This window comes from Anser brachyrhynchus (assembly GCF_964034855.1).
Source record: "Anser brachyrhynchus genome assembly, chromosome: 4".
NCBI lineage: Eukaryota > Metazoa > Chordata > Aves > Anseriformes > Anatidae > Anser > Anser brachyrhynchus.
This window is the reverse complement of record NC_137698.1, coordinates 22,118,188-22,132,301: the sequence shown is the minus strand read 5'-3', so window position 1 is coordinate 22,132,301 and position 14,114 is coordinate 22,118,188. Positions and strand designations below refer to the sequence as shown.

The 14,114-nt window shown below is 38.1% G+C and overlaps 1 protein-coding gene across 6 annotated transcripts in view; it reads left to right on the top strand.

Moving 5' to 3' along the window:
* The window catches only part of TENM3 (teneurin transmembrane protein 3), a 242,730-nt gene that overhangs the window by 63,471 nt on the left and 165,145 nt on the right, over window positions 1-14,114 (top strand). For 5 of the 6 annotated variants that reach the window (XM_080590723.1, XM_080590722.1, XM_080590721.1 and 2 more), the window contains one exon: window positions 3,846-4,055. In XM_080590723.1, the coding sequence (XP_080446849.1) occupies window positions 3,854-4,055 (202 nt within the window). In that variant the 5' untranslated portion in view covers window positions 3,846-3,853. Of the gene's footprint in view, window positions 1-3,845; window positions 4,056-4,085 lie in introns of those variants that run through there. The other variant, XM_080590725.1, reaches the window with a different exon arrangement.

The window sequence follows — 14,114 nt, the reverse complement described above, 5'->3', positions numbered from 1 at the left end:
ACAGTGTTGTGCTTAAGCTCTATAGGTATTACAAATACGCTGATTTGCCTCAGATAATGTACATCTGAAACACTCCTCTCTGGTCAGAGGAGTCCAAAGCAAGTAAAGAAGATTTGTTCCAAATGTGAATAAATAAATCATGGTGCTAATTGATACTTGTGAAAAAAAAATGTTAATTATTAAATGAATTACATGACAAATTAGATACAGTGACTATCTAAATCAGTTTGGGTACAGAATAAAGAAAGCATTCAATACACTGTCAAGAAGAAATTCAGGTTACTGAAGCAAGCAATATAAAAAAATCAAGGTGTACCAAGAAAATCTGGTAGTGCTTTATCTTGAACTTGAAAAAGCATGCTCTCTCTACTTCCAAATTCCCAAGCTGCACACTGTAAAATGTCATTCCCCCATCCTTGCTATTTCCCCAGCCATAAACCTTGGGTTTCACACAGGCGTTACTTGATTAACGGTAAGTGTTCGCTTTCCTTCCAGAACCAAACTTGAGTTTTACAATTGGTAATAGTACATATATTGCTGTTCAATGCAAGTTTGAGAAGAGGTAAATGACATGAAAGAATTAAGCAAACAGTTTTTGGCTAGGCTCTCACTGATTTATTTCCAGGGAACCACACTGGTTAGGACCTAATGTGTGTTAGAGAGCTCTAAGATATTATGTCATGGGCTATGCTGAATGTGGAAGCAAGGAAAACTAAATAATAATTAGCGTGATTTTAGCAGGGTACAAGGGAGATGGAGGGAAGTTAATTGAAGTTACTGGTGTCAGCATTATTTATTATATTAAACTTAAATTTAACTTTGAGAGGTGCTGCACCTCTCCAGTATAACTGTACTACTGAGTATTGTAAAAACAAATGATTAGATGATGAAATAACACTCTTTTTTCCTCTTAATTTAAATTTAGATTCTTAGTTATGAATGGTATCTGTGCAGGTTAATTTTTATTTTTTTAACATTATGTAATAAAGCTACTTCATTTTCTGGTACAATTCCCTACCTACAGGCAGTGTAATACTCTATTCTAAAGTAGTCCAGCAGTCTTACTCCATGTACAGTTAAATCTGGTTTTAAATACTGTTGGCAGTATTTTCTGCTTCTAAAGCACAATGGGGGTTAAAAAGTCAACTCTATTTTAATATTGGTCCCTTTATTATACTAATTTACCAGGAGCACAGAAAATTAAATTTTTGTTAATAGTTGTATCTGTTTGTCCTGTGCATCGGGTATAGTGCTGTGCTTCCAAGTGAACATAGTCAAGTAAGCTATTTACCAAACTGTGACAGTGAGGTGGCTTGAAGGTCCATTAAAATAAAACAAAAAGTCAGAAAGGAGGCAGTGCAAAGTTTGTACATGCATGTTAACACTGTCTTGGCATTGACGACGTATGCAAAAGTTATCCAAATGATATTGCCCTTGGCTAAAACTGCATTGCACTGGCACTGAAGGGACTCTGTGCTGGCTGTCGTCCCTAAAGCTGAGAAAAGTCACCACAGCCACCACAGCTTGCACTGTGCCCCAGTGCAGCTTTGAAAAGAAAAGTTGGAAATGGAGGCTACTCAGTTCCCTCACTGGGAATTTTTTCCTTGCCACACTTTTCCCAGGACAGGAATCATACTGAGATTGCCAAATTTCTTAGCCTGCTGACTCCAAATACTTGTCCTAGTTGCTATTACTACTCAGTCAGCTTCAAAGCTGCTTAGCTGTCTCCATTGAAAAAGCATGGAGGCTTACATGGAGTTAAACAGTGATGCTGGTACCGATGATCATGGGGACTCCAAAAATACAGGGGTCTGTCCAGGTTCCCTGTGTGCATCGCTGCTGTGAGAAGGAAAGCAGAATTTTACAGCATCAGCACTTGGTCATTACAGTGTGCAGTTTGTGTGCTCTCCTCAGCATGGAGCTGGAATAGTTTCCTTGTACCTTAAGAGAAGACCTGAGGAGCAGACAGCAAGGGTCTGTACCAGATAAGCTGAGATACTTCAAGCACTATTGTGCAAGCCTTCTGCAATTGTTCGTAATTCACATGACACATTACTTAGGTCACACTGATCTATTGTGGGTCATAGTCTCGGAACTTTGCAGCAGGTGTCCTTGTTCAGTGGTCAGGATGTGCTCTTTGGTCAGTGGCACAAGCTTGACATGTCTTCTAGGAAATAGGGTAGTACACGAGCAACAGATTCACAGAACAACCGGTCCTTACTAGGATAGTCCCTTCTGCCTCATGGGGTGATTCTGGCAGCCCTGCATTGGTCGTGACTGTTGCAAAGCTCTTCAGGATCTTTTCTTTGTGTTACAGACATTAAATACTAACCCAGGTGTCATAAGAAGTTCTGAAAATTCTCTAATACCTTGGCTACATTAGCCTCAGTCAACTTGACTCTTACAACTAATAAAAGGAAATGTCACTTGACTGTAGCAACTGAAAGAGATGTCAGAGAGCAGAACAAATACCTGGTCAATGTCAGAACAAATATGGGTGCTACTTTTTGAAGAGTGAAATTCCAGTTATTTCAGTGCAGTTCAGTCTCTGTCCCCACAATCCCCAAGCAAAGTTACATACAGTCAGTTTACAAAGGATCCTAGTGATCCACACTGACTGACACGTCCCCTAAGAAGAGGACATGTTTGAGACAGATGCCCTGCTTTGAAGTAGTTGTTTGTAAATGCCCTAATTTTCTCGGGAAAACATTTCCTGGAATTCTGAAAAATAATATTTAAAAAAAAAAAAATCATTAAGAAGGAGCAGCAAGCACTGCAGCACATGCTTGGCATAGGCCTCTGCCTACTGGGAGTAGGATCCTCCCGAGGGGAGACGGCTCTTCAGGACGCCAGGCCCACACACGTTAGGGCCGCGGACATCCTGAGTAATCTCTGTGCTGACTGTACTTGGCAGGGTAAATTAGGTAACTCTTTCTCTACTACTTTGTGGGTTTTATTATTGTTTTATTGAAGGACTAAATGTGTTGTTATGATATCCTAAAGCTTTATTTAAACTTGTCTTCTTCCATGATGTCTTTATGATACTTTCAAGATGTGGAAATGGGATGCGGTTATTGCATATGCATGTTTTAAAACAACTTGTGCAGATGGACTCAAGTTTGACAGATGAAACATTTTAATGGGTTTTAAATAGTATCTGTATCTGAAAAATACTGTTAAAAACTTAAATTCCTGTCAGGATAACTCATATGGTAGAAATTTAGGCCTTTGAGTTTCTCTGTATCTGAGAGCTTGGAAAACTGTTCCTGTTTGTCTGCTTATTTGTATTGTTTTCTTCCCTAAGTAGCTTTTATTACAGGAGGTGTCCCTCAGAAAGAGGAAGCCATGTGTTTGGCCATATATTTGAGTACTTTTGTTCTGCCGATCCACCCAGCAGGAGAGAGCAGAATGGAGGCAGTGTAATGCATGGATGTTTGCATTATGTAAATATTCATATCCTCTAGACAAAACAATCACTTCAGTTATGACAGTGGCCTAAGAAAATAAATGCTTTAAAAATAGGAAATACTATATTTTCCAACTGGTTCTACAGCAAATATTTTATTTCAGTTGGCACCTACTCTTCTGTCATTCTGTTTTGCAGAGACACTGGAATTTCGATAGCAATAGACACTGTGCATTGAAATAGCAAGTCGTAGCGTTGCGTTACGTGTTGTAAAACACTTAAACCGGTTTATTACCTGCTATTGTCATATTTTCTTTTTCCATTGCTTTTTATTGTTTGAAGTAGACAATTTGCCTTTCAGTGATGCAAAAAGAATTGATTTGTTGTTCATGTGATATCTTGACCCATATTTTAAATTATTTTTTTATTTTTTTCATAGGTCCTCCCATGCCATCCTCCTCATCTAGTCCATCAGTTACTGAACATTTACACTCCCCTCCTCCATCACCCAATCTCCATGACAACCAGAGGTGGTTATTAAGTAATAATGCCAGCCAGCCAGTTCAGGACTCTGATACAGATGAGGACTATACTGCCAGCTCATATCTAGTACAGACCGGTACTGTTTCAGTGTCTGTCCCAGGTCATGGTAAGAAGAGGACACTTTGTCCATAGTTTGAATACCCTTTTATTTTCCATCCTCCTAGAAAATTGCCTAATAAAAATTAAGATATATAAATGATTTTGTATTTTAAACTGATTTTACATGAAATTTTGCAAATGATGTCTCTACTGTAAAAATACTGTAGGATAAGCAAGAGTAGAAAGTATCTTACAATGTTTAGAAGCTCATTCAAGTTACTTTAAAATGCTATACTTATATGAAGCAATACCATTGATGATGTCTTATGTAACGCAATTTGTTGTAACTGACTAGCCTTTACTTAACTTTCTAAAGGATAGGATAAAGTTCGTTAAACTGTCATGATGTTTAGCTTCAGAATAATGTAAAAAGGATCTTTTACTACCTCATCAAGTTCAAAAGGTTCCAGTAGTTCCTTTAGTTTCTCTGTGAGCAAGAGAAGAGGATTTGTGCATTACTGGATAGAGTAGTGTATGTTAAGGAAAGAAAAAGAGAACTGTGTGGTGAGAGAATGGAAGAGTGGCTCCGAAAATGTGTGTTTCCAGAGTTCTCATGTTCCCAGTTGGTATGAGTAACCAATGAGAGTAACATGTATGTGAAATGTGAGTGCCTGCGTATACGTCTGGCCGTAGGAAAGCAAATCTTTACCTTTTTAACATAAAAAATAATAGCCATGTGGTTCCATTTCTGTTGTATGTTTGAATATACTGGTGTTAGCAGACTGGAAGACTAATTTGTAGATGCATGGTGCTTCCCCACTAGATCAGCAAGGCTTAGAACAAGACTAGAAAAAGAGTTTGTTTTTTTTTTTTTTTAGAATTTCTGTATTTTGATTGCAACAAACTGTCCTACAGATGAGCCGCTAGAGGGGGTTTGCAGAAGTATTTTACCTACGGAGTGCATGTCAGTTTGTTGGACAGAATTATGTTGCAGACCAAAAACACAGTGTTGTCTACCTACCTTTGAGTGCAACTTTATTGTTGTTTCTAAACTAACCTGCTAAGAGCAGTTGCACACATGAATCTGACAAGTTTTGTGTGTGTGTGTTGTTTATTGTTTTTTTTCCAGAAAAAACATCATGCTCTCAAGGATGAATTAAGGTTGCTATGTTAGATGCTTAAATTAAGTTCTTTAAAAATAACAAATTTATTTTTGCACATTCGACTTGTTCAATATTTAATCTGTGAGGAGCCCTCAAAAGCATGGTAATACATAATGCAGGGTATGTTATGCAGATGTCTCATTTCTTTTGTGTCAATGAATATGAAATTTGTTAGACGATGTATGCATTATCCAAAAGGTAGACTGGTTTAGTTCAATAAGTCAATACATTTAGATTGCTCTCTTATATACCAGCCCTTCCTTTACAAATGAAATATGCAGTAGCAAGAGAAAGCTGCTAAAAATTTTGAGTATTTGGCATGAACTCCTTACACCTCCTAGCCTCTTAGAAAGCCTTAGGAACAAGTAGTAAGTGTTCGTTATTCCTCTAGGTTTTGGCACTTTGTTGCTTTGTAAATTTTCAAGAATTGCTTGCCAGTCTGAATCTATCAACCTTGAGGAATGTTCCATAATCCTTTACGCCCCAGGCAAGTTGAAAACAAGTTCAGCTGATCCCACAGCAAGTCAAATCTTGGGCTTTCAGCAGGACAAAATAAGGGGTTTTTTTTTTTGATAGCAAGCAGAACACCGTGGTGTGTGTTAAGAGAGTTGTCCTTGGTGAGACTGTGTCTAAGCAGAAAGGTAACTCATCAGTGGGTACATGTTCATTTTTCCCCTCCCCTCTCCCTGCTATGCTTCCCCATCTCCTCTGTCTGCAGGTATCTGGAATTCGCCCCTTCAGTGTGTGTGTCCAATGGAAATGCTTGCAGTTTCTTCTTCATGCTGTCAATTAAATCAGTGATATATATATACACTCATAATCTAGTAGTGCTGGCAGTCATATAATACAGTTAATGATCTTTCTCTCTCCCCACAAGATCAGACTTGTTTTTTAGAAGTGCTCCAACTTGCTAACCACAGGTACTATATTAGTGATGGCCAAAATTTAAGCGGGGTTTCTCTTTTTTCTTCTGGAAGGGGAGAAAACCATAGGTGTTTTGGTAGCAGTCAGCTGCAGGATGAAGGATTGCATTACCTGAGAAACAGGATGCTTGCATCCATCATGTATATGAATATTACTTGGAAGATCTACTTGCTTTGCGTAGGGTTGTTTTCTTATCTCTTAAACTGCTAGCCTATCAGAAGGGAAAAATATATGCTTCTGTAAAAACAGGCAGCAGTAGAATTTAATTATTAAAGCTAATAATTTCTAAGATAGCTATAACTGTCTTCTACTTAATGATATGTATAGTTGTCTAGCCTTTTTACCTGTAGGTAGATCTCTCCAGATCTACTCTAGAAAGTAAAGGTTGTTATATCGTGACCATTGGTACAGTCTTATTTGGGTTGTATTTTCTTTTTATCATAGAATCATAGAATGGTTTGGGTTGGAAGGGACCTTAAAGATAATATACTTCCAACCCCCCTGCCATGGGCAGGGTTGACACCCACTAGATCAGGTTGCTCAAAGCCCCATCCAACCTGGCCTTGAACACCTCCAGGGATGGAGCATCCACAGCTCCTCTGAGCAACCCGTGCCAGTGCCTCACCACCCCCAGAGTGAAGAATTTCCTCCTAACCTCTAATCTAAATCTACCCTCTTTTAGTTTAACACCATTCCACCTTGTCCTTTCACTATCTGCACGTGTAAAAAGTCGCTCTCCGTCTTTTTTATAAGCCCTCTTTAAGTACTGAAAGGCCCCAACGAGATCTCCCCAGAGCCTTCTCTTCTTCAGGCTGAACATCCCCAGCTCTCTTAGCCTTTCTTCATGGGAGCTAAAATGCTAAGTAATACAGCAGGAGTACCACTTCCCTTTCACAGAAGGACGTTATTTTTTCACTGCTCTTCTTTTAATGCATCTAGATGCAAAAGCAGCTTTCCGTGCTATTTCATTTTGATGTGTAAAAAATAACTCGAGTGCTATATTCTCAATGTTTTTGTCCAATATTTATATTAGCTGGGGGAAAGAGGAATCACTTTTGAAGCTTTTAGGTTGGAAAAGGTAACAATGGAAAATAATAATATTACTGAACTGTTCTCAGTTATATTGACTATTTGTTAATAGCAAGTGAGATTTCCTTTTCTTTGGTCTATGCAAACATTTGTTTGTTTTCTTTTCGTCTATTTGGTGAATGTAGCAACCCACTCAAAATTTAAAGGATCTGATTATATAGTTAGAGTTATATTAATTTAAGCATTTGGGTTTGATTAGTTTCTTTTGTTGACCAGCAGAAATTAGCTTTCATTGGAGGAATTAGCTGCAAGAGAAGTGAGGAATTACTAATTTCAGTTGTTGGATACTCACCACATGAGGAGAAAAAGTCTTTGGTACTGCTAAAAAGAAGTCTGAGGTATTGCCAGTAGCTTTAAAAAATTTTATCACGGGAGGATTGTTGTGTGCAGTTTGCTAGGCGACATTTCATTTCTGTTAAAGTGGTTTGTTAATAGGAGTAAAATTCAGGAGAAGATAAATAGCAGGACCATCAGTCATAACAGTGTTCCTCTGCGTAGCACCTGCAATTTACTCTACATTTTATTTTTTCTTTTCTCCACAGAGCAGCTTGGTCTGACTCCACTGACTCTGTTCCATCAGTCAGCCCATTTGTCTACTGATTTCAGAACAATTTACTAGTTTTATAAAAGCATTTTTAAGAACTTCTGAAAATTTCAAATTGTTCTTAGAATGAATAGTGAACTGATTTATAAGAAACAGGGGCGTCTGAATAGGTCTGCAGAGAAAAGGGAACAGTTTAAGTGAGAGGGAGAAAGAACTAGGAGCTGGGAGGAAAGGATTCTTGAACATGACTGAGGTGTGGAGAAGCTTTCTTTGTGTAATAGTCTGCTTATAAATAATAGAAGTCATGTAAAGTCTGTATTTAAGTATCTTGATAAGCTTCTTAATCTCTTTACACCAAAAATGATAGATTAGTCAGAATTTGGAGGAGAATTTATTGAAATTAGTAGTAGCTTATCTTTCAACACAGACATATATTATAAAGGAAAATGCAGTACTAAGTTCTTTGGTTAAGTAGACGCTACGAAGAAAAGATACAGTTAAATGCTAATGCTCACTTCTGACAGTGGAGATGAAGAGTCTGAATGAAATTCAGATCTGGGGATTTTTACCCCTAAATAGGAAACATTATGGCAGAACCATCAAATGCAAAATAGGGAAAGATGTATTTGACAGCAGCATTTGTACAGTGTATTCGAACATTTAAGTTGTTCAAGGTTCTCATAACAGTTTGTAGTGATAGTTAAGCTGATGGGAAGATTTGAAATAAATTCCAATTTAATACAAAACACTTTTTCAGTTGTCCTTGATCAAGGATCTGCCAGGTGATGCAAAACAAACAAGACTTTGCTCCAGCCACATGGGAGTTGCAGATTGATGGGCTTTTCAGTTCAAACAGCTAACCTTTCCTGCAAAGAGAGGAAGTTTGGAAATCTAGAGCACAACTTTTGAGTTTTAGTTTAGTAAAGAGAAAAATAATCTAAAACAGCTGAGAGTGGGAGAATGACAATATAAAAGAAATATTCGTATTCAGAGGTCTCACTGTACGACACTGTAACTCTACAGATACCAAATATTCTATGGCATAATTCTCATGTAGTCATAGTCCGAGGGCTTTTGTTCATGGTGACTCATTAGAATTCGGTACAAAAGTATCTATCATACAGAAATTATTACCATTTTCTCATAGTACAATTGCAAAAATCCAAAGTCATAACATTTGGCTTTCCTACAAGCAGCTGAGCGAATACAGGCCAAAAGCTCCAGCCTGACAGCAGTAATGAAGGGATGCAAGGCATGTACAAAGCATAGGTATGGATTTTTTTTTAGTTTTGTTGGTTACACCTCAGATTTTCCCTTCAGCTGTCATGTTCTATTTTTCTGCCAAGATATCACAGTTAATATATACCACTATAACTAAGCAATCTGCCATTTCCTCTTCTTCCCACTTCTGTGTTTTCCTTCCCATGAGAAACAAATAAAATTGAAGGGTGAATGGAAGTACACACAGGGATCTGTGTTAAAAGTTAGTGGTAGAGGCAAGTGGCCTTAAGGAATCTTTTCCTCACTTGTAGCTCTTGCAGTCCCTCCTGTGAGGGTAGGAAGACCTCCTGTTTTGCCTCAGAAGCAGGGGACTATGATTTCCCTCTCAGTACCTCCACTGGCTTGTGAGAAGTTGAACAGTGAAAAGACCCACAGCAAGTTTAGTCAGTCATAGCCAACATCTTAGAAGGATCTCATGGTCCTTGGGTCCACAGACTTCCTGGCAGTCCTGTTCTAGTGCCTTCAGAATACTTCCCAGCTCTCGTTCTTTCCTTCCTTGCTGTAGTTCTTCCACAAGGGAAACCACATGCGATACTGAACTAGAACTGTGAACTATGAACTAGAACTAGAACTATGGCTGTCACCAGCCATACAATAAAGAGCAATTTAGTTCTGACTATTGGGGAACAAAAGGAGAGGAAAATACTGCTGGGGGAGAAGGAAACATGCACACGATGGGGTAAGATCGAACACTTAAAAGCTGTTTGGGCTTTTTTGGTGAAACATAAATTTGCTTCTTTTTGTCCATCATTCTAAGAACTGGCAGTCTTTCTAACTCCCTGCAAACTCCATAGGTGTCCAAGCACCTTATTTTCATTGTCGTCTTAAGCATTGTTCATTGAATTATTTTTTTTTTCAATCTCTTATCTCATAATTCATGATAAATTTTGTCATTGTTGTGTCAGTGCATAAAATTTGTCTTCAGGTCTGACACTGGTCCAAAGACATTTTGCTTGAAAAATGAATTCAGACTCATTTGGTTTGAAGTAGTCTATGATAATAAATTAAGAATAATAGATCAAACTAGAAGTTGTGTTAAAGAACATCATGGGGATATGCTATAATCTTGATTTTATTTAACATCATCATTAATTATATGGATGAAAGAGTAAAAATGGCACTAATAAAATTTCCCAAAGATACTAAATAGTGAGAGTTCTGAGTGCCAACTGGGGACAAGAAGTTAATAGAAAAGGACAAGGAAAGATCATTAACTGTATGGCCAGAAACTAATAAAGTGATATTAGAATTGAAAAATCTAAACTGGTCTGAGATACAGAATGTTCAAGAAGAAAATTGAGGAAAAAATGGTGCTGGAGAATTTTAGTGATACCGAACATCAAATCAGATATAAATTTGCCGTGTGAGCTAACAAATACAGTTTGAGCTGGGCATACAAATGCGTCAGAAAAGAAGGAGTTGTAGACATTGCATCGAGGGAGTATAAGGTACGATTTTGAGCCTCTTGCTTTTTCAAAATTACTGTCAAATTCTCTAATTACTGCTTCTAGTATTATTTTTGGTTAGTCTGCTGTTCAGATACATCCGAATGAAAACAGTTAAGCGGGTAGAGATATTTATCTATGGAAATAGGTAAGAGAACAAAACTTGTAGTCAGTACATAGCCTAAGGTGTAATTAAGCCCTGACAAAGGGGAAGCGGTATCTCAAGATGGGAGCATTTTGTGTACCACATGGAGATGCAATTAAAGCAATAGAATTAAAATAAGGAAAGGAAAGATTAGGCAGAGTATCAAGAAAAACTGTCTAACAGTGAACTGGATTAAGTTATCTGAGGCTTTCCCAAGGGAAATGACAGAAGCTCTGTCACCTGTAACATCAAATTAAAATACATAAAAAGGTCAGAATCGTGCTGTGGAAACTGAGCCTCCATTCGCCCTGGAAAAGGCAGACTGAGATAACCTCCTGGAGTTTTTCTAGTAATATCTGTGAGTAGTTTTCAAATCAGGTATACGTGACTTTGTAGTTTATAACAGAGGTTATCATACTGAGCTGTGGTAAGGCTGTTCATTAGCAGTGTACACATTGCAGTGCATTGTCTGTTTGCATTTGACAGAAAACTGCAACTTGTCCTGTGTTACAAAACAGCCCTTCCCGCTTGCTGAACCATTTTATGTCCTGCAGAATGACAAAATAAGGTTCCCTATTCTCAGTGAAAACTGACAGTCTCTTCTGGGCACACACATACTCGTGAATATTTCGTAAGCAAGCGCATTTGATACCCATAGACTCAAAATGCTCGTAATGTTGAATAGAGGTATTTGACATGCTTTCTGTAAATACGGAATAAGTTCATTCTGTAAAAATACACAGAGACTTTTTTTCTGAGGCCAGAGACTTATATTTCAACCACTATGTAGCAGTGCTTGCACTGCTTCCTCAGTAGGTACAGAAGCATTTTATCTCTTACATTCAAAAATCAGGCAGTGCAGGGAGGCCAATATCCTTTAGGTACAGATCGACAAATTTATCTGTTCCACATGCTTGGGGCAAATATAGCTGCTTTAGAAAACTAAAAAAATGTCATGACTGCTAGCCAATTTATTTTTGATCCCTTTTTTGATATTTGATTTCAATTTCACGAATCCATCTTTTTATCCTTTTTCTTTGGTATTTAAGCCAAACTTCTGTCAACATTGTTCTCTTAATGTACAAAAACGTACATTTGTTCAGTTTAGTTAAGCATTCAGTCTGTTTGCCAAGAGCAAATTAAAGTTACCCAATCTCACCCTCACCCCTCCAAAATCAAATTTTGCAAAGTGGTGGGCAATTAGTTCTCATATCTGATTGTTGTAAGTCATGTTTTTCTCTTAAAGATTTTTGTAGTTTTCGATCTCTGTTACTTAATAGAAGAGCCAAGACCAATTATTTCTCCTCAGATTGTGGCCTTTGTAGCCTTCAAAGAACAGTCTCCCCCACACCTCCTGTATCATTAGCTGCAAAATATCTTTCCAAAGATGATTTTGGCCTCTTCACAAATCAAAGGATTCAGAGTGACAAATTATCCGTCTTATACTCGAATGCATGCCAGATGGGACAACCTGCCAACTGTGCATCGTATTGCGGATATGATCCGATGCAGAGACATCTCCTCCCCTCCTCCCTTCCCCGTCAAAATCGTATTATAAAAAATCACACAAGAAAATCTGTGGAGAGAAATTCATTCTGAAATACAGTGAAATACAAATACAGAATATAATTTTCTCGAAGGAAAAAAAGCCGCATCCAAATGTCAGATAGCTTAAACTGAGCAAACTTGTATCTGGGAGTATATATGAACCAGGGAGTCAAAAATGCATTCCTCCCCTCCTTGTCAACGCTTGCACACAGATCATTTCCTTTGACTCTCTTGATTACAGAACAGGCATTCCTAATTGCAAGACAAGGAGCTTGCATTTAAATTCCCTTGCAGTTTGTTAATGGGAGAACCTGAAGTCACAGGCGGGAGCGAGGATGGATTGTTCTTGCAGGGAAAAGTAGGCTCTAACAAATTTGTAGAAGAAGTTAATTTATGATACAGAAGCTAAAAGGAGAAGGAAACAGTCACATAGGAAGTTTATTTTTATAAATTACAAAGCTGAGGACTTCGCCCAGCTGCTGCTTAGGCTGACTTCCAACCTCCGTGGGAACCCAGGGGTACAGAAGGCGTGAAAGTGCACAGCAAATCGCTTGTGGGAGGTCGGGATCAGATGCAAGCGACTCGCATCACTGCATCAAACTCTTTTATTCATTATTTTTCATGATATTATTTCAGGGAAAGGTCTAATATTTTAACTCTGTACTGTACTACAAAACCTTTTTTTAAACATGTCATTTGGGAAGAGAGCACTGCAGATCTTACACATGCTTCCATTTGTTCGCCATTGAGTGGCGACAGCCTGAACTTACAGTTGTACAAACAACACTTCCTGGCAGCTCTAATGCTCAGTGAGCCCGGATAGCTGTGAGAATTCAGTAGTTTCCCCTGAAACCTACAATGAGTTGAAAGTTGTGAAGTTTTAATAATTTCTTTGGTGGTGTTTGTTGTTGTTGTTGTTGGCAGTTTGTTTGGTTTTGTCTTCTGGTGTCTTAGACTTTGAGGTGCTTGTAATTGGGGTGGTGGCGGTATTTTTTTATTTTTTTATTATTTTTTTTTTTTTCCCAGATGTAGAAGTGCAGTCAGTCATTTAATTTTTTGTTTTAGTTGAATTAAAATTAGTTCATGTAACCCTGGTTATTGTGAGGAGCTGGTGCTCTGGAGAGCACTGCATGTCTACTGAGTTGGTATAAAACTTAGACATTTAGTAAGGACACCACGTACTATCCAGTCCCACTGATTGCCGAAAACTTTCTTCCTTCAACTGCAACTGAGTCCTTTGCTACCACTGAAGAAAAGGAGCTGTGCAAACAGATAAAGTACCTAATTTATTCCTTAGTTCTGCTGAATGCTGATACACGATTCCGTGTTTCTGAGGAAAGCCAGGTTGCTTTTGGAGTAAATTTAAGTTGCTGCTGAATGTTAACTATTACATGAAGCAAGTCGTTGTGATACAACTACAGCACTCGTTGTATTCTATAGTGTTGAAATGGTCGCTGTAAGGGAAAAAAAATAAAAAAGCATTTGACCAAAATAAGAAATGTGATTTGTTTCCTTGTTGGCTTTTGGCTTCCATGTGCATTCAGTTCTGTCTGGCTGTAAGTTGGAGGATGATGTTTGAGCACTTTGAACATGCTGCTCACTGGAAGTAAACAGGACTCACAAATTCTATTGGCAGATGCTTGACGCAGTCTTTCACAGGAGAAATACCGAGGATTTTACACTTGAGTCAGTAAGCAACAACAAATAAATAGATGTGCATTGGGTGATTGTGAAATCTTAACAGAGCTAATCTCAGTGGTGCTTTGAAAAGTGTAAGGCTAAACACGTTAACGCCTTGAATATCCTTTATTTTTTTTTAAGTGTTATCAATTATTTTAAAAGCTTCAGCGCTATGCATAAAGCATAGTTTCTCTGCTCTTATGCTTCATCCAGAAAAGGCTTCTCCATTTAATATCTTTCTGCGTCTGGATGTAGCATTGACATGAATTTCTTTGTCACTAACCCATTAGGAGTACACAGGAGTAGT